Genomic DNA, 24,754 nt, shown 5'->3' with positions numbered 1-24,754 from the left:
GTATACCACAAGTTGATCTTGCAGCTTTAGAAAAGGCGTAGAAATCCTAGTTGCATATTGATTAGTTCTCATTTTGGGTTCAGTTTATTTTAATCATATGTTTGCTTGACAATTTGCATGCGTTTTAATATCTTTTTTGGAAGTTTTATCATTATTTAATCAAAACATATTTATAAATGCACATAAAGTCTTATACACATTCAGTTTACTGGGCATATAGTGAACTAGTAAAGCTATAATCCAAGTAATAATAACTTTGACAACCATATGTTAAAGTTATAGCTTGCTTTACTTTAATTACCTTTTCATTCATTGTTTTTTTTCCTGCATTGTTATTGTTTGATTTATTCAATCCTATGGAAGTTATTCAATCAATCTAAAACAAGAACTCATTACGTGTGGCTAATGTTGCTTACATATATATTTACATTATGTAGCATGCACCAGTGGTTTATTTTTAACCAACATATAAAATTAATATTTCCCCATTGCCCAAATACACAGATAAAATGGCAAAGCTATATTTTACATAGTGACCGTGGACCTGGTCATATATATACACTATTATGATTTATTACTTATAACCCAGGCATACCCCCGTTGAAATAGGAGTCTAGACCCCTTTTTATGGTAAAAAATTATGAATATAAAATCAAATAACTTTGCTTCATTGCGCAGCCTATTTGTTTTTTTCGCATGTTGCGGAATAAATGGACCCCCTTTTTGTAAATTCCCGGACCTGTTTGTTACTTCACAATACCTTCTTTATTTGTCACCATGCATGGTTTGTTTAGGCTGCCATGTATCATGGAAATCAACCATCTGAAACTAATCAACCTGAGGAAGAAAATCTGCTTGTAAATGACTATACCAAAACACCATACACAAAACTTGGGTGAGTGGTTTCAATGGTAGTTGAGTTTAAGTAGCTGATATGGTTGGTACTGCAGCATCAGATTAACTGTTTCTAACAGTTTAGATTGAGAGAAAAGGAGTAGAATGTAGTCAGTTAGCAATAACATAGGTGAGAACCAAGAGGACAAGAATATTACTTGCACATGCTATACAGTTTCTTTCTTTCTCACTTTATAAATTGTTGCAGCCTTTTCTTTTTATCTTTTGTAGCAAAATTCTTGCCAATGCTGTTATAAGTTGACTTAAATTGAAGTTTATTTTCATGGTAAAGGTTGTGTCAATTTCTTGAAGAATAACTGGTGTAACAGATTCATTGCTAATGCTAGTGTATAATGGTGGTTCTTAACTGAGGTGTTTCCACATTTTTTTAGGCTGCGTTTAATTGTATAATTAATTAATTTGACAAGGGTGTTCTTAATGTGACATCTTAGATATTTTTTTATATCAGTCATGTTCTGTTTTTATGGATAACATCCAATAATTTATATGGGTAATAGGCCAACTCTGTTCCAAATCTGGGGTCTTGTGGTGTGTTACGCTGTAGGACCTTACCCGTGTAGAATAGAATCTAATACTGTTTGTGATAAAAAATGGTACACAACATAAAAACTTGCATAAAACAAAAAAAATGCAATATCACAAAGTTTAAATAAATATTGGGCTTCCGTTTTATACTTTATTATGCAAATGCATTTGAAACTTATTTTTTGTTCATTTTTGTTTGACCAAATAAAGATGGAGAATTATGATTCATATGAAGAGGATGCATCTTTGGGTGAGGCACATCAAACTGTTGGCTTAAAGTTGGGGTAAGCTTGTAAATTGTGTTTGTTCGGTAGTATATGTTTATAGTATATAAAAAAGGTACGTAATAACTATTGTTACTGCTTTTATTATGGTTTAAAAAAAAGGTTTTTGTACTTGTCTTGTGCCAATTACATATTATCTTTTGTTGTCTTTATTCTTGTTGTTTTGTGTTTGTCTCTTCTTCCACTTCTGTACTTTTTTTACTCATTTATATTTGTTGTTTCTGTAGCTGTGGCTATGAATGGTGCAAATATGACAGATTTAAAGAATCAAGGGGCTCTTAAAACAAAAAGTTATGCCCTTTTGCCTATCAGCTTTGTTACATATAAAAAGATGAAGGAATGCGAAAAGGTTTACAATTTTAATAATATCAGGAATGATGATCAACAAAAAGGCATAGATAAAAAGAAAAGAATAGTTGTAAAAGGGCAAGAAGCGAAAAATATTAGTTTACCCAATAATTTTTATATAGTAGTTAGATCAGTAAAATCTTGGGTTGGAAGTTGTAACAGTTTTAAGAAAAGGAAACAGTTTTAGCATATGAGAAAGAATAGATAGCAGTGTGGATTCTTTTAATTATATTTGTTTCAATAGGTTTGTTGCTGGTGTGATACTTAGAGAGAAGGTCCCAGCGTTCGAACGAGTTTTATGGAGAGCATGCCGAGGAAATGTCTTTCTTAGGCATGCAGAGATTGAAACAACATTTGAGGATCCACACACTGTAAGTAACTCTGTAGTCTGTGCACAATGCTTTTCATACGCCTAATATCTCGCCTGACAAACATTTATGGTTTTTAACTGGACAAGACAACTTACAGATATACTTTTTCAGTTGTAGTATTTTATTCAAAGCCCTGATTTTTTATTGAAAATCCTTTGATTGCTCTACTGAAAAATGTCGAGTCTGCATTAAAACTGTTTTTTGCACAGTGTCTGTAAAGTTAATTAAAAAGGGCAAACAGTCTGTAAGAGTTGTTTTATTAAATAATTTAAACATACATTACAGGGAGATACTGTGAACAAATGCGTTTTTATCATATTCTTTCAAGGAGACCAACTTAAAACAAGAGTCAAGAAAATATGTGAAGGGTAATGAAAGCTTCAATTTAAATACTTTTGATACATTATCCTTTATAACAGATTTACATTTAAAAAGTCAAATTAGATGAGTAGAATTTTATATTAACATTTACCACTATAGATTGTAAAATTCATTAGTATGGGACACTCAAAGTTTTTTTTAGGTTCATTCCAACCTATTGCATTAATTTAAATCATTTTCTGCCAGTGTTTCTAATATATATTTAGCAAGTGCCTCGCAGGTTTTCATATTTAAATCTAGTCCATAAGTGATAACTTAGCCCACCATTATAACATTTTAATACACCAGTGACGGTCACCCAAAAAAGTTACCTACCCTAGTATTTGTTAGGTTAACTGGCTCATTCTAGGTTTCACGCAAGTGTTTATCCTTGCCCTGAGTCCCCACAAGAACGAAAGTCGACTCTTGACGTAGTTTCAGTTCGTATTGAGGATATGCAAGCGGTAAACCAACCCCCAGTTTGCCAATCACTTATGTTTGCTAATATTGCTTGGTTTGCTTCAACTTTCTGCTGATGCTTGCAATTTTTGGTGGTTTGGGAATATTTGTGCAGATAATGTAAAACACTTTTGTAACTATACTCAATTCAACACAAAATATAAGTTATTAGTCTGTGTTGTGGCAGCAATGCAATTATTAGATTTATTTCAACTGCAGTTTGAAATGGTCCTGTCAGCCATGTTTGTTCTATTTTTTAAGGTTGTTTGTTGTCTATGTATTTCAGTATTATATTCAGCATTGTAAACAAAGGTCATTTTTAATCTCAGTAGCTAGTTATCTGAACTCTGGATTTAATTACTTATATCTAACTAACCAATCTCTACATTACGCTTGCTGTTTTAAAATCTCTATTACCAAATCTTATATAGCCTTCACTAACATACTTTCTTACATCAACCTAACTATAGATATTGATGTTTAAAGGTAACTTGTGCACAAGTTACTTCGGCAAAGCTGTAATAATATTTACCAAGATGATGTAATGATTACCATTGTATCAGTATGTCAACTTTTAAGCATAATTAAGCTTACCAATTAATTGATTTTTTGATCAATGCTTTTACAGAAGCTACAATTTCACTGAGTTTCAAAGCTATATAGTCCCTTTATAAATCTAACTTCATCTTTCATTCCTAATCTTCTTGCCCAATGCTTTATTTTTCTTTGTCAAACTGGGGTGTTGGTAAACTGTTCTCATCTTTTATAAGTCATTACCAAAATTTCGCAAAATTGCTCCATTTTTTTTCATACATTGCTTTGCTTGTGAAACGTTCGAAACAACATCACTTTAATCTGATAAACTGTTTCAAATATTCTACTCAATTCTTGAAATTTAAAATGTTCTTATCCTTCTAACATTAACTTCATAAAAAATGTGAAAATTCCCCAAAAAACATTATTTTTGCGTTTAATTAAAAACAACAAACAACAAAAAACAAAATGGTGATCAGTGCAAAACTGTTGGTAATTTTTTGATTTTAGTTTTCTTATGCGTAAGTTTTTCACCAGGTTCCGTGCTACTTTATATCCTTGCCCTGAAACTCCTCAAGAACGACGCGAGATTGCTATTGGTGTCATGACTCGAATCGAAGACCTACAAACTGTAATTCATCATTATTGATTGCATGTCTTGTTGTAACTCATGCTCTCATCGTTGTTGTTATCTGTTATTTATATAACTATCATTGGCTCTAAACTGTTTAGCTGCACCCCTGCTGGCATGGCAAACTAAAACTTTCGTTCAGTCTTTCTCTTAAATAATTATAAAACTAAAACGCATTTTAGTCAACGAAAAGGAGTTCTTTTTAAAATTTTATTAAACAGGTATGCCTACTTGTTTAGGGTAAAGGAAAACTTTGGGATTAGCACCCCAGGTCCCTTGGCATGCACTGCCACAGGACCTCACCCCTAATGAAATATGATGCCAGCTTTTTAGTCCTAAACATTGGGGCCAAATTTGACCTAAATCCTAGGTCTTTGACAAGGGCTTCACCATATAAAATAGAATATTTTTACACGCTTTCAGTTAAATCAGTATTGATTTCTAATATAGATTTCGTCTTGTAGTTTTTGACTAGTCAGCTATTTCAAAAGAAGTAGTTGCATTGTGTTTTACATCATTTGCACAAGTGTTGTCCATCTACCACCCTATGCATGCTCTAACAATTTACTTTATGTTGCATGTTGTACTTGGTTTCTCTTACTTATATTTAACTTAAATTCTAGCAGCTACTTAGCTGTTGTTTTAACAGTATTTTTCCACACATTTTAAAGGGGTTGCAATAGGTATGAGCAGACACCCAGCATTACATGTGTAATAAATTCATGTTAGTCTCAATTTTGGCATGTCACATTTTTGGTTGTTTTGGTGTTGGTCTTGTTATGTGTTATAGGGTGTTTGAAAACCGATGTGTTTTAAACAGTCTTTGGTTAATTTATACAGCTAAATTGGCAATTTTAATTTTTTAAATGTGCATGATACACGAGATGCTTCCCTTATGCTAAATTTCTTTGACTGAAATATTATTAGCTTCTGAGCTGTATACCTTTATTGATTATTATCCCATACATTATATTAACTTGATTTTCAATGACAGGTCTTGAACCAAACTGAGGATCACCGAAAGATAGTTCTTTCTCAAGTTGCATTGGATATAAGAGTCTGGTTCATTAAGGTAAAGTGGATTATTGTGTATTGTGATTAGTTTAATTAAGTTAGAGGTATATGTTATCTAAAATGTTTCATTTGCCATTTTTTTGTGAATTGAGTATTTTTACAACATATGTTACAATAGAAAGACATGTCTGAATTTTTACAATGTAAGATTCCAAAATGCTGATATGATTTACTGTAGTTTGGAATATTTGCTACTTTAAACCTAGTAAACATAACCCAATAGGCGTGTGCTAAGCTATTTAAACTGCATAACAGCAAAAAAACTGTTTAAACATAGTATACAAACACCTCTTTTTAATTTAGGTACGCAAGATTAAAGCAATCTACCACACACTGAACTTGTTCAATGTAAACATAGCTGAGAAATGTCTGATAGCTGAATGCTGGTGTCCTGTTGTTGAAATTGATCGGATACAACTTGCTTTAAGAAAGGGAACGGTAAGATTTGCATGTTTTTTAGTCAAAAATTTTATATAGCAGGTATTTTGTACTTTTAAACTGAGATTTTTATATTGTAATTTTTTTTTACTTTTTAATTGAAAAGGTACATTTAGTGAGTAATGAACAACTTTTGGCTGTTTTGGTTACACTTTAAATTGCTTTATAAAAGTAAACTGTGGTATCAATTATTAGTTTGTGGAATTATAATAGCACTAATGAACTGAAATCTTGTAACAGGAGTTAAGTGGATCATCTGTTCCATCTATAATGCAACGTATGAACACAAAGGAAGCTCCACCAACTTACAACAGGACTGATAAATTCACTCAAGGATTCCAAGCCATTATTGATGCTTTTGGAATTGCAAACTATAGAGAAGTGAACCCAGGTGTGGCAACAACATAGGCGTGTAACTTTTATAAATGTAGGGGAGGCTTTAGAGAGGCTTTAATAAAAAAAATGTAGGGCAGGCAAGGGTAGTTAGACATACACACTCTTGTGAATTTTTTTTCCTTCTATAGGTTTTAGTGTTTTCTAGCTGTTGCAGTGCAGAAAATATGGGGTAGGCCTGTTATTTTAGTAAAGCTCTACTGCAATGGACGCCCTGGGTTTGTGAGGAGACCTGGGTTTGTGATTTGGACCATAGTTGGGGCATTTTTTTTGGGCATAATACTTGATTTGAAAAAAGACATTACATTGGTAAAAAAAAGATTTTGTATGCCCATAAACAAGCATGTTAATATACCCCAAAACTCAGAACATTAAACCAAATCTGCACCGATGGGCCAAGTAGTTTTCCAGACTATACTTTAAACAGTCAAACCCTCCCATGTTATAACCTATTTTGGTACATTCCTGTATATTATCATCGAATTACAATCCAAGCCATTCATGCATACTTATGTTAGACCCCAATGCTAACCCCATTCCCCTCTCAGCTCCCTTCACCATCATCACCTTCCCTTTCCTCTTTGCTGTGATGTTCGGGGACATCGGACACGGACTCCTCATGTTCCTATTCGCACTTTATCTCGTGCTTAGTGAGAAGAAATATCTGGCCAAGAAACCTGAGAATGAGGTATGGTATTGCTGTACGTGCATTGTGATATACCGAATAAAGCTTAGAATTTCTTTATTCCACATGAGGTCCTGCTATGAGGCCTGTCTTGGCTCCAGGTGCCGGTGATTTGATAAGTTTGCCCATTTAGGTCCTTTGAGCAAAACATGCAGCAGTGCATCATGGGTTTTAGTAACGAATGAGATTTTATGTAGTTAGTGTGTTACTTATCAACAGGGCTGCATAGATGGCAAGGCATGTACATTTTTTTCAATCTATCACTTTGACATAATGCATCACAAGCACTGACAAAGCATTTCAGACACCTATATGCGTTAATTGTATGTTTTGCATTGAATTGTAATAACTTAGCCGAAAGTAGTTGTCAAGTTTTAGTTAGTGATCCCACACTTTATGTTCCAGATATTTGAAATGATGTTTGATGGTCGTTACTTGATATTACTGATGGGTATCTTCTCCATGTATACTGGCTTCCTCTACAATGAATGCTTCTCACGTTCAATTAATGTCTTTGGAAGTGCATGGAATGTTAACGCAATGAATGACAGGTTAAATAACGGCTTTATGCTGCTTTTATATAATAATTTTGGGGTAAGATGGTCATTGTTCTAAACAAGTGTTGTTAATTGTTGAAAACAAGATTTTTTGGGGGTGTTTTCACGCTATAACAAAAATAAAGACCAGTGATGAATGCGTTTCCAAACACAAGTAATATCAGAGTCTTCTAGCTTTACCATTTCTTTGTATCTACTCGCAGCAATACAACTCTACAAGGCAGTGGTACCTTGACCCTTGATCCAAAGACATACGGAGTTTTTAGAGGGACACCACTCCCGTATCCCAATGGTACTGGAGACCCATACCCGTATGGTATTGACCCAGTAAGTTGATTGTTTATTCCATTATTACAGTGAATAACAAGTGCAAAATAAACAGTTAAATATCTTTAAAACGCCTTTTTCAACATTTTGTCTGCCTGCAACAAAATATAATACTATAACCAAACAGTAGGCAATATATAATACTTTTAAAAGTATATTCTACTATTTATCCAAAGTAAAAAGCCTTTCAGTTATATGTCTTAAACACATTTTTTTTATCTTTTTTTGTTTATTTCAGATCTGGCAATCTGCAGGCAACAAAATCAGTGTGCAGAACAGTTATAAAATGAAGAATGCAGTCATCATGGGCCTACTACAAATGATATTCGGTCTTGTGCTTGCTTTCTATAACCACAGGTGATTGTTTATTTTAAACTTAAGCAAGAGTTACTTATATTTTTCTTTATGATTTGATGAGGATACAGTTTGTGGAGATAACAACACAAACAAGTTTTTATTTTATTAGAAAAAGGTTTTTATTTAAACAAATCTTTGTTATAGGCATTTGTTAACTGGGGTTTATTTAATTCTCTAGATTTTTCAATAAAACATTTCTCTTTTTTAATAAAAAAGTTGTTCAACAACTGTTTGAAGCATGATAAGGGGGTTAAATAGGGTGTTTTGAGGTTGGCCCAGTTTAAAAGTAATAAGTAAATCTTAGCGAAGTTGACATTTATCTTTCACCCAGATATAACAAAGATTATCTCGCTTTGTTCTGTGAATGGATTCCCCAGCTTATATTCCTAATGTGTCTTATCGGGTATCTTTGCATTCTTATCTTCTATAAGTGGGCAGTATGGAATGTCTTAAATTCTAATGTAAGTTTTTAAACACTTAACCTACAACATTGTAAAAATATTGGTCGTATATGTTTTGAAATCTAAACAAAAGATACTGGGTCCAATGCTCTACTACTACACTGTGTTCTTACACAAGACAAAGCAGACATTGCTCCACTCCAGTAATCAGTATTAGGGTAATGTGCGGATTCTGGCCTTAACCTCAGAGCTTCATGTTGTGCCATGTTTTAGGACCTAAACCACATAGGATAAAAACAGTTTGGAATCTTAACATTGCAACTTGGCTCCAAACATGCACATTTACTTCAGCTATAAACACGCCCTTATGTGCCAGAATCTTATAAGACAATGTTATTTTACCAACTCATTTTACCTTTTTCATTTAAAACATTTACACCTTATGTGACGGGAAGTGTTTCTTTACAGTCAGCTCCCAGTTTACTGATTGGTCTAATCAACATGTTCATGTTCACCAAGCCAACATGGGCAAAGAAGACACAATTATACAGCAATCAAAATGAGGTTCAAATCACCATTGTAATCATTGCTATACTCTGTGTACCATGGATGTTACTCACCAAACCAATCATCTTGTATTTACGCAACAAGGCAAAAATGAAGCAGGTATATTATGATGAATAAGTTAAGTTGATATATAGTGGTACACTTTAGATAAACTGTTTTGGTATGTTGTGGTATCTGTGTAGTGTAAACAGTAAAGTGTATTTGTACATAAATTGTCGTTGTTGTGTGAAATGTGCAAGACTAAGAGTGTAGTGTAACTACAATTATATACAATTAAATGGTATTGGGTGTTTACATTACTGTTGTATATAAATGTGTTGTAAATGTGTAATAAGCTGTGGTGTTGTATAATTGTATCAGTATGCATGCACTAGCAGTGTATACAATGTAGAATGTACCATAACATAATGGCTGCTTATTTTTATGTGAATCATTTGCATTGTTTTACCCTGCCATACAATGTACAGTTTTAACATTCTATATGTTATGTACATGAGGATTCTCATTAGCATGTATATTCAATGGGCTATCATAGCCAATGTCATAATTTTCATATGTTTGTTACATTCATCCTATACAAAGACCATACCCACTATGCTATTTTCATATGTGATTGTTAATAGTGTCATTTCCTATAATGATTTCAGTATCACATGAGACTATTTTTGAGGAAAATTCTAGTTCTATAGTAGAGTGGGAAAAGATTTGACACCTTTTTAGTCGATTTTTTCGTTACATTAGGTAGTAAACAAAGAACATTCAAAGAATTATAAAACTGTATCCTTACAACTCCTATATACCGTTGTTAATTGTTTAAAACACGATCAGGGTATTTGGATATTTTGTGCTAAAGGTGTCCCATCTTCCCCCACTGTATAGACCAATATCAGTCATTTGTTCAGTTTGTCTTGAAGCATTTTTAAGACGTTTACACCAGGGTTTCCATTATATACTTTTACTCACAAACAAAACGTGTCTTCTAGTTAGTACTTCATGTTGATCCAATATACAACCATGATTCTACTGCTAACATGGTATGGTTTGAGCCATTTTTAAGTTGGATAATCTTGCATGACTGGTCTAGGTTTGCATGGGCAAGGCTAATTTGGTGTTGGGAATGTTACTTGTATTGAGGGTGGTTGGGAGTCTCTTGATCTATCACACATATTGCAATTTTGACACATTTTAAATAGATTTTTAGGAATAAAAAATATTTTTGGAATGAAATTCCCCTAGTCTTATAAGAATAATAATGTGTTTTTTTTTAATTCGAAAAAAAAAGATTTTTCCAGAAACACATAAATTAAAAAAAACAGAAAATGTACCAACTAAATAACTAGCTTTCCTGCTTATATTGATTCTGTTATAAGTAAACTGAATAAATTTCCAATCAAATACAGGCTATTTAATAAATATAATGGCATACTTATGCTCTGGTTTGAATTTACTTTAAGTAATACAAATCAATGAAACTTCTATGTTAAATCTATACATTAGTTGATACAGAGCTAGTTTGTTTGGTTACTTTTGTCACAGTGTATTGGATCTATTGCATGTTGATAGTTAACAATGTTTAATTCCTTGCTAAGGTTCTTGGTTAAGTTAGATTTATATGCAGTGATTGAAATCTTGGTGCTTTTTTTACCATGGTGTGGTTCTAAAATTAATCACTATAATTTCTAAATCAATATATATTATATTTCTCAATAGTTTTCTATTACATGTATATGTTTGCATATGATATTGTACCATTTCCCATACGTAGGGTGACATAGGAAACTTTATTGTATAATCTGGCAAATATGGTTAAACTTACCTAGGTGTGAAACTGGGTTGCTCAAACAAATGATGCTAAAACACACTCACTATTTTCTTGCTGAGTCCACAATTCAATTTCATTTTTTACATTTTTTTGTCAAAAGTTATAAATTAAGTCTAGGAATTGAATTACATAGAATTGACATGACAGATAATATATGGCAGATACCATTATAACAATTATATCCTATGGTTCCAGGGTACCACCAGATATGCTGGAGTAAGAGTAGCAGTTGATGAAACATCAGATGATGTTGCAATCCTTGATCATGATCATCTGGATGATCCAGAGACAGCTAGCATCACACCAAAAGATGAAGAGGAGAAGGTTTCTATTTATCTAGTTTTGTATTCACTTTATTTAATGGACTATATGTTTAATTTGTAGTTATTTCTTTTTAGCGTGTACAAAAACGCTTTTTTACAACTAGTTTTGACATAAAAGGATATTATTTTTCATTGAAACTAATTTGTTACTAAACACAGATCTTTGAATAGTTTAATGTAATAACATTGTTTTTTAACTTTATGTCATACGAAAAACTCTGTTTTTTCATTTATTTTATCTTAAATTTTTATTCTAATCTAGTTTGACATGAGTGAGGTGTTAATCTACCAAGTTATCCACACCATTGAATATTGTCTCAGTTGTATTTCACACACGGCATCTTATCTTCGACTGTGGGCTCTAAGTCTTGCTCACTCTGGTAAGAATTTCAACTTTTTCTGTTTGAAAGTACAAGCTTATGTGTGTGTTCACTCTGGATTAAGTTTTATTCTTGATGTAGATACTGCCATACTGGCATCATATATTCATATACGATCTCTATGTTATGGTCTCCTAATATGCCATCAAAAAAGCAGTTTAATTTCAAATTCATACTGCTTTAAACTTAGTGGTGCCAGGCCTATGGAGAGATAGAATGACTAATTAACTGATGTCAGAAGTGGTATTTGTACCACGCCTCTATTCAGACAATTAAAAGAATTTTAAATTATTTTAAAAGCCTAATAATAACATAATACACCACTGCCCGACTGAATAAATACAATCAAAACTGAAATTTAGGCATTTTATTATATTAGTTTATTAGTTTTTCATCTGAATTTTTATAGAAGAACAGTTGTGAAAATTGAACAGTTGTAAAAAAATAATTAAATTTTTTCACAGAATTATCTGAAGTTCTATGGACAATGGTAATGCACAGTGGTTTGTCTGCCAAAGGTATCTTGGGTGCTTTTATGAGCTTCGTTATATTTTGGTGAGTACCGTTAATCACTATATATTGCTAGGACTTTGCTGATAATTTTTACGTATATTGTTTTGTATATTTTAATAGGTAAATAGTTTAGGCATATTATAGCTTATTTAATATATTAATGTACTCATTGTCACCAACTTTTTATTCATCTGTTTTGTTTTAAATTTTCTTTTACAGGGGCTTTGCTGGTTTAACTGTGGGCATTCTACTGGTCATGGAAGGACTATCGGCTTTCCTGCACGCTTTGCGTCTCCACTGGGTGGAGTTCCAGAGCAAGTTTTACAAAGGGGAGGGATATCTTTTCACTCCCTTCTCATTTTCGCTCATTGTGGAAGGAAGAGTGGATGAATGATCATTATGATGTCATACTAGTCCTAATTCTTCAATCTGGATTTCAATTGATTGGTTTCGAAATTCAAAAGCTGTGGTTTTTGTACATTAAAATATGCCCAACACAATTAGTCTAAAAAACCTAAATTTTCTATATAAAAAAGTTTCAAAATGTTTCTCTTCAATTATTCAAAGAGAATATGTTTAGAGCCATTACCATTTTAAAGTCTGTTCCAGTAGCTTAAATAGTTCAAATAGGTTATTGTTTAAAACTATATACAAATATTAGCATAATAAGAATATGAAAGAAAAATGTATTTCAATGTTGTCATATATGCTTGTTGCTCCATGCGTGATTTATGTTTCATGAGATATATAATTGTTGTATAAATGTTCAGTGATTAACTGTCATGTGCAATTTTCATTAAGTTGACAGCCCAGTATATTAAGGTCGCAATAAAGAATATTTCAAAAATCATTACTTTAGTGCTTTGTGCTTGTATTAGAATTAGTTTTATTTAATATAATTATGGGGTGGTTTATCAGGGTTTTTTAGGTTTTAGTAGGCCTTCCTATGGTGCTGCAAAATCGTATTTAAAACTAAATTGATTATTCTTTTTTCTAAAATTAAATAGCCTTTTTTATTATTAAGAACTGCATAAAATGCAACAATTAGAATAAAACAGGTTTTGGATTAAAAAAGCCCTCCACTATTACCAAAAATAAAATGTTTTACGTTTACAGTCTTCATTTGGGGGAACCACCAACATATTACTTTACGACTTTTGTCTGTCGTGTCAGTTTAAGTAAAAGCAAGCAAAGGAATGGTTAAACAAATAAACGTATAAAGGCGAATTAGCAACTAATAAATAAAGTTTAACCGAAAGTGTTTGTGTGTATATGGCATTAAGTGTATACTTATAAAGTTAATCTTGATTTTCATTAATTAAATATGACGACATAATCATGTGATTCGAAACACGCGATAAGATTTGCGTGGGGAAAATTGCGTTGCTGGGATTTTAGTTAAAGCGCGAGAAAAAAGACTTTGTACCCGTCTTTGCGTTACTACGTTACCCAGTGTTAGTTAGTAATTAGAAGGTTCAATGTAATACGAATAGGACTGAACGTTTAATCGGCCGTCGAACTTTACCACGAATATAACAGAAGTTGTCTTTTTTATGTTTTTATTATAAGTTAAGCGTATTTTATGTCTAAAACAGTCAATTGGACAAAAGTAATAATATAGGTGTGTACCGTGTGTTGTGTACTGGATGATTGTTATTTGATCAAAGTAATTATGTTTTTCTATGTAGTCTCTAAAGAGGATTAATACATATATAGTCCTCAGTTTTCTACAGCAAACGTCCTGTTCAAAATGGGCAGTTTGTTTCGTAGTGAAGAAATGTGCTTGTCACAGCTGTATCTTCAAAGTGAAGCAGCATTCACTTGTGTGAGTGAACTTGGAGAACTTGGACTTGTACAGTTTAGAGATGTAAGTCATTAGGTGTTTTTTTATGTTTCTGTGTAACGTGAGTGTTTTGGTTTATTTGATCTTTCATTCCATTCTATATGAGTGAGATCCCACAGTATAGCACACCATGGGTCTTAGGATTGAGGCCAAGATTGGCTTATTACGCTAACACCTGCTTAATGTTCCAACACATTGTTTTGTCTCTTCTTTCAGTTTCGGCTGTTTTCGTTACCGAATTCTTTATACTTTTAATTGGACGGTAACAGTTCCTGCAAAAAAACAACATTTTATTTCAAGCGAAAATGAAACAATATAGATAAGTTTAATGACAATCCCCTTACTATATCACAGATTTTAACCGTGTATTTGTTTCAGTTAAATCCTGATGTGAATGCTTTCCAACGTAAGTTTGTAAACGAAGTAAGAAGATGTGATGAGATGGAACGAAAATTACGTGAGTTCTGTTTTAACTAAAACGGCTGAATTTTTACATAAACTGAATGCTGGCTGTGAAATGCTATAGTTAGTTACAGTGCAAGATTTACTGAAGTATCACAGTGTAAGCCCTTAGTATTTATGGCACCTTGCTTTGAGCTAGTAATTTGTTGACTGAAGTCAAATGTTTTCTGCATGTTACTAACAGTAACACATTTAAGAACTTGTAAGAATAGGAGTTAAAATTGATATTTAAAAATAAATTCTGTAGGTTTAATTATGTATGGTAAATAAACTAATCATTTTTGGGCCTTGGTCTTTATGTTCAGTTGCTATGTTACACTAAAATAAATAAAATGTCAGTTTTTCCAATGTATTCATGAGATTAATAAAATTACTTTAAATTGCAATAAGCTAATTTGCCCATATTTAAGGTTTCCTTGAAAAAGAAGTAAAAAAAGATGATCTTCATATTGATGATAATGGAGAAAACCCAACAGCTCCTTTACCTCGTGAGATGATTGATCTAGAGGTGTGTGAAGTCTTATTTAAGCCACTTGTTTATTTTTTAACCAGGAAGTGTGTTTACGATTGCTTATTTCTTGCTTGGTAACTCACGCGTTGGCATGAGGCATATTCAGGCATGTATGTGGAAGTGTTAGGTTATAAAATAGGATGTCTTCTATGTCTATATTGTTGGGAAAGATGGGACAACTTTTCATTCTATTTTCTCGTCCCATTTTGTGGTAAACAAAGAACATTCAAAAAATTATAAAAAACATGATCAGGTTATTTGTATATTATATGCTAAATGTGTTCCTATTCTCCACAGTACTACAATATAACCCAAGTCAGTTATAATAATAAATTATTCTGTGGTTTCATAGGCATGAGGCATATAAAGGTATTATGTGTGGTGGGTGTATGTGATTATACAGTAATAGGATGTCTTCATGTCTCGATGTCTGTATTGTAACACAACACACAACATACAAGTAATGTATGATCACTCATAATGAAAAATAATATTTGCACTAAAAGTCCAAAGGTTGTTACTTCTTACCTTTACCTTTACGGTGTTACTTGTTGGTTTATGAATAAAGACATTTGTTGAAATCGGTAAAAACCTTACAACTTCACCCTAAGGGTATAGTGCTACGAAATTGTTACAGCCAAAAATCAAGTACAACTAATTGTTTAATAACTTGATATATATATAGATTTTGCCTAAATGGCATTGCCAGTCTCTGCAAAAAGCAAAAATAATACCCCAACTTAGTTTTGTTCATACCAATTTAAGTTTTTGTTTGCTTTCATGTTATTACCTTTATCATAATAGTTATGTTAATTTTTGTAAATCTTCCATCTTATACTGTAATGGATTTTATTAACCATCTGTGCAACATTGTGTTTATTATTCCAAAGGTTCTGTTTTAAAATGTCAACGAATAGAATTCATTCAATGCCATTTTATCCATTCAATGGCTGTCTAAAGTCCTTTTAAGTGTCTCCATTCATTAAAATGAAACGGAACTAAACTGAAGGTTTTGATTCACAGAATAAGTTTGAAAAGTTGGAAAATGAGCTTCGAAGTGTAAATTCTAACCAAGAAGCTTTGAAAAAGAATTTTCTAGAACTTACAGAATTAAAACATATCCTGAGAAAAACACAACAATTTTTTGAACAGGTAAATGAAATATTCTGTATAGGTGAGGTTCCATTCCTACCTAAGGGACCTAAGATTTAGGCCAGGGTTGCCCCATCAACCTGACTGATAGATAATCTCAATCTTTACCATGGCTATTTGCTTTTGTGATATGTTGTTTAACTTGTTTTTCTTTTTTCTTTATGTAATTATGATATTTTGGGCACTTCATATGAGTAGTGCAAGTACCTCACATATGTAAATTTAAATATAAGGTTTTAAACAAGAAGAATAAAAAATGCAAGGGCCCTCTGTTATAGTACGCTGTAAAGTACATCATATTCATAACTTTCATTTATCAGGCGGCACTTTACCAGCAAGACCGTCAACAAGTAGAAGTTCCTCAGTATGATGATGAAGCTCCTCTTATTACAAGTGAATTCTCTCAAGGATCTTTTAACAAATTTGGGTAATAGTTTTTGGTAACGCATAAATAATATATAGGCATATGCCAATATATATAAAATTGAAATTGAGTGTAAAATTTGTTGCAACTGGCAAGGATTTTCTGAAACATCTGCTGTTAGCTACTGATGGTTTTATTTAGATAATACAATTGTTTTCTCAGACAGTTACCATGTTTTATTTGACATTAAAATTTTTAAAATGATTACTCCCCACTTTAACATTAGGGGTTCATCACTCTGAAATTGGTTTCTAACTATTTTTGATTCCGCTTAGGTTTGTACCTGGTGTCTTGTTAAGAGAAAAAGTTGCAGCTTTCGAACGAGTTATTTGGAGAGCATGTCGCGGGAATGTGTTTCTACGTTACACAGAAATCGAAGCAGAACTTGAGGATCCACACACTGTAAGTATATTTCTTTGAAAACTAGGATGCTTTATATGCTTATGCTATGCTATTACCTCTATTTGATAGTTTGGTACCTCATCACCAATATCCTTTTATACTATCTCTATGTGTACCCAGATTATTCATATAGATTATAGGGTATCATACCCTATTCCAGGACCTTCCATGCATGTATACCCTGTATGTCTATGTTTGATGTCTATGACTGTGGAGCTTTATTTGCCTACTTGTGTTAAGTTTATGTATAATATGGTTGTTATTTTCAGGGGGACAAAGTGTATAAGTGCGTTTTTATTGTCTTTTTCCAAGGAGACCAATTGAAAAATAGAATAAAGAAGATATGTGAAGGGTAATAACTTTTCTGTGTATTTTTGTTTTATCATTATTTTGCATGCAAAATGCTTTCAACTTTACAAAACTGCAAGGGCTAATTATTTTATCAAAAAGCAAAACAAAATGGTGATCAGTGCAAAACTGTTGGTGATTTGTTGATTTTAGTTTTCTTATGCGTAAGTTTTTCACCAGGTTCCGTGCTACTTTATACCCTTGCCCTGAAACTCCTCAAGAACGACGCGAGATTGCTATCGGTGTCATGACTCGAATCGAAGACCTACAAACTGTTAGTTTTTTTTACAAAACTAAAGTATTTTTCTACTCTACACATATTTGGCACTGTAATATTACTGTAAATAAGATGAAAGTTGCTTTAATTTTTGTAGGTTATCTTAAGTCACCACCAGGGTTTTAAAAAATCCTGCTTAAATATCTTGCTGCTGGAGCAAAAAAACCAGCCACGCGACAATGCATAAGATTTTCCATTTATTTTTAAATAACTTATTTTTATGATCAGGTTCTTAACCAGACTGCTGACCACAGAAGGATTGTTTTGTCACAAGTAGCGTTGAACATTCGTGTGTGGATGATTAAGGTGATGATATCATGTTAAAATATTTACCACAAGTTTAAAAATAAACTGCATTTTTTATTTGGCGCCATAGCACAGTTGTTAGCGCGCCTGCCTCCAGCCCAGAAGTTACAGTCTTGACTTTTATGAGTTATCTAAAGTGTCAGTGATACATTACATTCAAACTCCCCAAAAAAATAGTTACCTACAAAGTTGCATATATAGTAACTCATAAGCAGTCCTGGACAGTGACCTCACCCACACAAAAAAAAACAACTCATAAGCAGGCACTAGGTTGTGTGAAACAAACGCCTAAGCTATAACAACTATCATTGCCCCGCCACATAAGGATAAAAATAAGTAACAATTATTTCAGGTTCGAAAATTGAAAGCAATCTACCACACACTGAACTTGTTCAATGTAAACATAGCTGAGAAATGTCTGATAGCTGAATGCTGGTGTCCTGTTGTTGAAATTGATCGGATACAATTTGCATTGAGAAAGGGAACAGTAAGATACAAATAGTTTAATAAAACATAGTCTAAGTACAATTAGTAAACAGGAAATTGATGATATTTAATAAAATGTGATCTTGTCAAAAGAAAGCCTGCCCCACCTTTTTTGCTTGCAACCCTTTTCATTCGCCTAAACTTTTCCGGGACCCTTCAGGGTTACCAGTAATATCTGCAGTGCTTAGTGGAAAATGGTAAACTCCTGGGGACCCTGATGTTTTTTCATGAAGCCCAGTTTGGAAAGCCCTGGTCTAAAGAGCACTCTGGTATTTGGAGAGCTTGTCGTGGTAATGTGTGTATCGAGAAGCACCCTGGATTTTTAAAAGATCAGCGCCTATGATAAGCATTAATGTGATTATTTTTAACAGCAGTTTACAACTTTATGTATTCATTTGTATGCCCCTTTAATATTGGGGTGGCCACAATAAGGTATGATAGCACTAATGAACTGAAATGTTGTAACAGGAGTTAAGTGGATCATCTGTTCCATCTATAATGCAACGTATGAACACAAAGGAAGCTCCACCAACTTACAACAGGACTGATAAATTCACTCAAGGATTCCAAGCCATTATTGATGCTTTTGGTGTTGCCAATTACAGAGAAGTGAACCCAGGTATATAAAGGCTTATGACTAAAATAAAAAAAGGAAACACTGATTTTATTTTATATCCACTGTTCCGTCGCATATAATATCCCATTTTTCCGAATTGCCTTTTTAACATTTAACAACAGTTTTTTTAGAGTCACGGAGATATTCTACGGTTATATATTGCTATAAATATTTTTGACTTATTACCAAATGGGAAGAGAAAATAGAATGAAAACATATCGTGTTTTACCCCGCCCTACCAAAAACTTTTGTTAACCCATATCTAACCCAACCACCCCTTTCCCCCAGCTCCCTTCACCATCATCACCTTCCCTTTCCTCTTTGCTGTGATGTTCGGGGACATCGGACATGGACTCCTCATGTTTCTTTTCGCACTTTTCCTTGTGCGCAAGGAGAGAGCTTTTATGCAGCATAAACTTGACAATGAGGTTGGTAGATTTTGATTAACTTTATTATGATATATGAAGCTTCGAATTATGTTATTTGTGTTATTAACTATATAATTAATAAATATGTACTGACTGCCTGTAGCATATACAGCTCATGCTCATTGTTGAATTACAACATAGGTGTATTCTTATATCCCAGACACATGTGATGTAATCATATACTCATGCTCACTGTGGAGTTATAACATGGGTTATTTTTTATTAACCAAACACACATGGTGTATCCATACACCTCATGCTCCCTGTTAAGTTACAGCAATGGCTTCTTAGTTTAAACATCAGATACACGCATACAAATAGTGTATTAAACTCATGTTAATTCAAAATATAAATTTATATCAAGTCACACAGTTCATACTATATACTAGCCACCAAAGTAATTTCGAAAACTTAGTTGTCAAGTGTTAGTTAGTGATCCCACACTTTATGTTCCAGATATTTGAAATGATGTTTGATGGTCGTTACTTGATATTACTGATGGGTATCTTCTCCATGTATACTGGCTTCCTCTACAATGAATGCTTCTCACGTTCAATTAATGTCTTTGGAAGTGCATGGAATGTTAACGCAATGAATTACAGGTTAATAAACCTAGCCATAAGCACCTAACATTGGTTTTGCAAGGTATGCATAAAAGCCATGGAATCAATTAGGATACCATGTTGGTACAATCTGGGCACTCATAGTAACATTTTAGATAGTGATAATAAACCAATTATAAGTTAATACTTAAGAATATAGCAGTGATACGCAAGGTATGTATGCATGCCCTTGAATCAAGCAGCATAATAATATTAAGTTAGAATACTTGTATTTTGTATATTTAAATGAATACAGTAATTGTTTGGCCTACCATGCCTGTCTGTACACTTTTACTGTCAAGCTGTAGTATATGGATGATTTACTATTAGCCTGTAAAATTAGTAAATTACCACTATATATATATATATATATATATATATATATATATATATCTTGAATGATACGAACTATATCAAATAATTCATACTATATTATGTAAAAATACAAAATAGAGCTTATGTCATGCAGTTATTACATCATAAAACCTAACTTTCCAGTGAGACAACTCTCGCAACAAATGAGTATTTGACCCTTGACCCGAACGAAACGGGTGTGTTTCGTGGTTACCCATTTAGTTACCCCACCAGCACAGGCTTACCTTACTTCTATGGAATTGACCCGGTATGTTTAACTACAATATCTTCAATTGTTGTTATCTTTTAGAGTAAAGGGGAGTTTTAACTTATTGTTGTTGTCTTTTTGTCCAAAATTTTGTCTTTCAAGCAACTGTTGCAATTATTCAATAATTCAAACATTTTTGGATTTTGTTTTTTTAACATGTCATATGTTCTTGTGTAAAAATTGAGCAACTTATTGTATTGTTTCTTTATATAATCTTAAACTGTGTTTTTGAATATGAGAAAAAGTTTCCGTTATTCACATACCATCATTGTCTTCAGTTTAATTTGATGTCACATTTTGATTTGAATTCAGATTTGGCAATCAGCAGAAAATAAGATTTCTGTGCAGAATAGTTATAAGATGAAGAACGCTGTGTTAATGGGATTTGGACAAATGGTTTTTGGACTTGTACTTGCTATGTATAACCATAGGTATTCAACTTTATATATGTATATGTGTTTTTATAATCATTCCTATATATTATGTATGTGTATTTCTAATCATTAAGAATGTTACTTTATAACTTTATTTTAGGACCCACTTGGCAACTAAAAGGTGTGTATATGGGTATTGGCGTATATGTAATTTAGCAAGACACTTATCACAAGTAGGTTCAACTAAGGTGTAAAAAATTGACTGTAGCACCCTGGGTGTCATGGTAATAGGCCAACTCCTGACTTAAATGCCAAGAAAACCATAGGTTATTTTCTGTAATTTTTATCTTGTTTCTGTATAACCTATTTATTTTGATTAATTTTCTAGTTTCAGATTTCAGGTAAATATTATTAACAAACAAAATAATTAGTTTTTTATATTTTTAACCAACATGATATTTTTTGCAGGAATTTTGGCGACAAAATTGCACTTTACTGCGAGTGGTTGCCTCAGGTGTTGTTCCTATTCGCACTTATAGGATATCTATGTGTGGCTATTCTTTACAAGTGGTCAGCATGGACTGTCAGACAAGCTGGTGTAAGTCTATTTATAGTTGTAGTTTATATTTTGTTTGTGTGGCTGTTTTTGTTTGGAATATTTATACATGTGCGTGTTTTAGTTTTAATTGTATGTGGGTAAGGTCTTTTAGCTTGGCTAAAAAATTGGGCCAGAGGCCCATTACCTCAACACCCATTTGTCCACTGGGTTGGAGCAGTGTCTTGCTTATCTTCGTAATCATAATTCGAGAGACAAAAAAAGGTTATTATTATAATTATAATAACTAATTCAATCATATACCTCCCAGACTGCTCCAAGTCTTCTAATTGGTTTGATCGACATGTATATGTTCACTGACCCTGAATCAAATGGAAGATCAGCATTATACACTGGGCAATACACCATACAGAAGATTTTAGTAGTGGTCACTGTAATATGCATACCATGGATGCTGTTTAGCAAACCTTATATCTTGTACAAAAGATCTCAACAAAAGAAAGGGGTAAGAAGTCGAAAATATGTTTAATATCTCGATTTTTTGCTTATTTTGATGTTTACTATGATTGTGTAACATATAATGTAACATATAGTAAAATGTTGGATGGTAAATTAATAAATTTGTAAGTCGATCTTAGCTTTTTCTCCAGTTTGTTTTTTTTTTGCTTCTTATGTTTTATAGGTGATATGCATTGCCAGTCTGTCAAAATATACAGATATGCAGGAGAATTTTACCAAATTTTGCAACTTCTTACAAACTTTAAGTAAAAATATGTTTATTAATAATATCTTTCCTATTCCAGTATACGTTGGTAGTAGATGCTGAAGACACTGATGGGACTCAGATGACGGTGAGTTTCATTCTATTTTATTATTTTTGAGTTTTTAACAATTTTTATGTTGTGTGTTAAAGTTTAGTTTGAAATCTATGTCAATTTATGTGAATATTTTGTGACTTCAATTAAAAAAGGATACATCATCATATGTAGATGATTTATGATCATGTGAATATGATGTATCATCAAATGAATACAATCATGGGAATATGGTGTATGATCACATAAAATCACCATTTAAATATATGATATACATAAATGTGATCATGTGAATATTGAATTTGATATGTGATCACAGAGCTTAATGGAAGCAGGGCAAAGTGATGAAGATGATGTTGCAATTCTTCATCATGAGGAAACTGGTCATGCTCATGACGTGAAAGAAAGTGAAAAGGTGAGTTTCATTTCATGATTTGTGGGGTCATCACATGAGTTTCGTTTCATGATTTGTGGGGTCATCACATGAGTTTCGTTTCATGATTTGTGGTGTCATCACACGAATTATAGGTTATATCTTTAATTCATGATTTTTCATAATGTTTTTTGATCCCAATCTAGTTTGACATGAGTGAGGTGTTAATCTACCAAGTTATCCACACCATTGAATATTGTCTCAGTTGTATTTCACACACAGCATCTTATCTTCGACTGTGGGCTCTAAGTCTTGCTCACTCTGGTAAGAATTCCACCTTTTTTTTCAACGTTTAAAAGTAACTGTTACAGTGATTTAAATGAATGAATGTATCTTAATATTCCTGACTGGGGGGCTATTATATGGTTGTTCTATTTCAAACACCTGATGTCATCTTACAAGTCACCACATTTGTAACTTGAATTGTATTCTCTGGAGTAGAGGCATGTCCAGAATGTATACAAATAGTTATTAGCCTTTATAGAAGTTGCTAAAACAGCCTAAATAAGTTGTGTTGTATGATCAGTTTATGACATATTTTATTATCTACAGAATTATCTGAAGTACTTTGGTCAATGGTGATGAGCATAGGGCTGGGCACAAGTGGAACTGCTGGAGCTGTTATGACATTTTTATTATTCTGGTAAGTTAAACTCGAAAGTTCGCTATTATATACAAGTTTAAATGTCTTCTGGTATACCTGTAAAAAGTGAATTTTTACTTGTATAACAAATAGGTTGAGATATTTACTAAAATATAACATAGAAAGTGTATGGTTATAAATCTGAATGTTTGGTGTTCATCTAAACGGATTAGGTTAAAAAATGGAAATGTTTTTTTAAACAATCTTGTAATACAGTTCAAGTTATGTCTTGAATCACTATTGAAAAAAAAGTTACTAGAAAACTGCATTGGAGCAATAATAAAAATGTCTAGATTCTACAAGCAGGGGTAAAAATTGATGTATAAAAAAAAATATCGAAACACTATTCAAAGTTTCTGGAAGCACTCTTGGAAATTTTGAAAAACATTAGTTTATTTTTCACTTTATTCCCAGGTTTTTCTCGGGTCTCACAGTCGGCATTCTCCTTGTAATGGAAGGTTTATCCGCTTTCCTGCACGCTATTCGTCTCCACTGGGTGGAGTTCCAGAGCAAGTTTTACAAAGGGGAGGGATATCTTTTCACTCCCTTCTCATTTTCGCTCATTGTGGAAGGAAGAGTAGATGAATGATCATTATGATGTCATAATGTAGAATATTTAGGTGGGTGAACTTTCTAGATGGAGGAATATTGCTTTAGAACACTTGGCCTGCCTTGACAATTGCCTATCCTAAAGCTTAGTCACCTAAGTGTTATTATTCCTATGTATTATCATGTTGCTTGTGGATTAAGGATCATATTTGTCTTATATATTTAACTGTATGCGTTCCTTATATTTTAGCCTTGATGGATTTTAGGTTTTTTCTTTTATCCGGAATGAACTATCGCTTAGAAAGAATAATAAACTGCTTAACAATGAACTCAGTTTATACAGTTCAGCATCTTGTATCAGACAATTTTGCTGCCAAAATCACAAAGAATTGAAATTTTTAACATGAAAGGTAGTTTTTCTGTATGTGTGAGGTCCTACAAGCAGTTAAGTTTAAGTTTTTTTTAATATAAACTGCTGTTTAATAGCTTATATAAATGGCATTCACTAAACCCAGCCACTTTGAAAGATACAATTTCTTTGCTATTGTTTTTGTGGCAATAGTGGCTTTTCAAAGAGACTTTAGCTTAGTTTAATATAAAAAAAAACAACAGTCGTTATATCACGGGTACTCATACACCTT

The 24,754-nt window shown here is 32.7% G+C and overlaps 2 protein-coding genes across 6 annotated transcripts in view; both read left to right on the top strand.

Annotated features, from left to right (window-relative positions):
• The window catches only part of LOC100175508 (V-type proton ATPase 116 kDa subunit a-like), a 27,243-nt gene extending 2,801 nt beyond the window's left edge, over positions 1 to 24,442 (top strand). Inside the window, exons 5-23 of one of the 5 annotated variants that reach the window (XM_026834097.1) lie at positions 795 to 895; positions 2,317 to 2,443; positions 2,729 to 2,811; positions 4,334 to 4,427; positions 5,422 to 5,499; positions 5,805 to 5,939; positions 6,180 to 6,330; positions 6,881 to 7,020; positions 7,423 to 7,568; positions 7,778 to 7,901; positions 8,140 to 8,258; positions 8,590 to 8,719; positions 9,128 to 9,325; positions 10,210 to 10,260; positions 11,244 to 11,372; positions 11,634 to 11,751; positions 12,216 to 12,306; positions 12,484 to 12,641; positions 24,137 to 24,442. In XM_026834097.1, the coding sequence (XP_026689898.1) occupies positions 795 to 895; positions 2,317 to 2,443; positions 2,729 to 2,811; positions 4,334 to 4,427; positions 5,422 to 5,499; positions 5,805 to 5,939; positions 6,180 to 6,330; positions 6,881 to 7,020; positions 7,423 to 7,568; positions 7,778 to 7,901; positions 8,140 to 8,258; positions 8,590 to 8,719; positions 9,128 to 9,325; positions 10,210 to 10,260; positions 11,244 to 11,372; positions 11,634 to 11,751; positions 12,216 to 12,306; positions 12,484 to 12,641; positions 24,137 to 24,153 (2,190 nt within the window). In that variant the 3' untranslated portion in view covers positions 24,154 to 24,442. Of the gene's footprint in view, positions 1 to 794; positions 896 to 1,650; positions 1,725 to 2,316; positions 2,444 to 2,728; positions 2,812 to 3,173; positions 3,268 to 4,333; positions 4,428 to 5,421; positions 5,500 to 5,804; positions 5,940 to 6,179; positions 6,331 to 6,880; positions 7,021 to 7,422; positions 7,569 to 7,777; positions 7,902 to 8,139; positions 8,259 to 8,589; positions 8,720 to 9,127; positions 9,326 to 10,209; positions 10,261 to 11,243; positions 11,373 to 11,633; positions 11,752 to 12,215; positions 12,307 to 12,483; positions 13,107 to 24,136 lie in introns of those variants that run through there. The other 4 variants (XM_026834099.1, XM_026834096.1, XM_026834100.1 and 1 more) reach the window with 4 other exon arrangements.
• LOC100185708 (V-type proton ATPase 116 kDa subunit a) lies at positions 13,816 to 24,442 on the top strand. The gene is made up of 22 exons (XM_009860060.3): positions 13,816 to 14,131; positions 14,486 to 14,564; positions 14,980 to 15,077; positions 16,104 to 16,232; positions 16,553 to 16,659; positions 16,932 to 17,058; positions 17,328 to 17,410; positions 17,587 to 17,680; positions 17,912 to 17,989; positions 18,342 to 18,476; positions 18,944 to 19,094; positions 19,380 to 19,519; positions 19,976 to 20,121; positions 20,620 to 20,743; positions 21,056 to 21,174; positions 21,586 to 21,715; positions 21,984 to 22,178; positions 22,477 to 22,524; positions 22,808 to 22,903; positions 23,068 to 23,185; positions 23,474 to 23,564; positions 23,979 to 24,442. The coding sequence occupies exons 1-22, from the start codon at positions 14,015 to 14,017 to the stop codon at positions 24,151 to 24,153; spliced, it is 2,580 nt and encodes an 859-aa protein (XP_009858362.1). The 5' UTR covers positions 13,816 to 14,014; the 3' UTR covers positions 24,154 to 24,442.
• Positions 24,443 to 24,754: the final 312 nt, after the last annotated feature.

This window comes from Ciona intestinalis, chromosome 4 (assembly GCF_000224145.3).
Source record: "Ciona intestinalis chromosome 4, KH, whole genome shotgun sequence".
Classification (NCBI taxonomy): domain Eukaryota; kingdom Metazoa; phylum Chordata; class Ascidiacea; order Phlebobranchia; family Cionidae; genus Ciona; species Ciona intestinalis.
The sequence above is the reverse complement of the archived record's forward strand: the minus strand, read 5'-3'. Positions and strand labels throughout refer to the sequence as shown.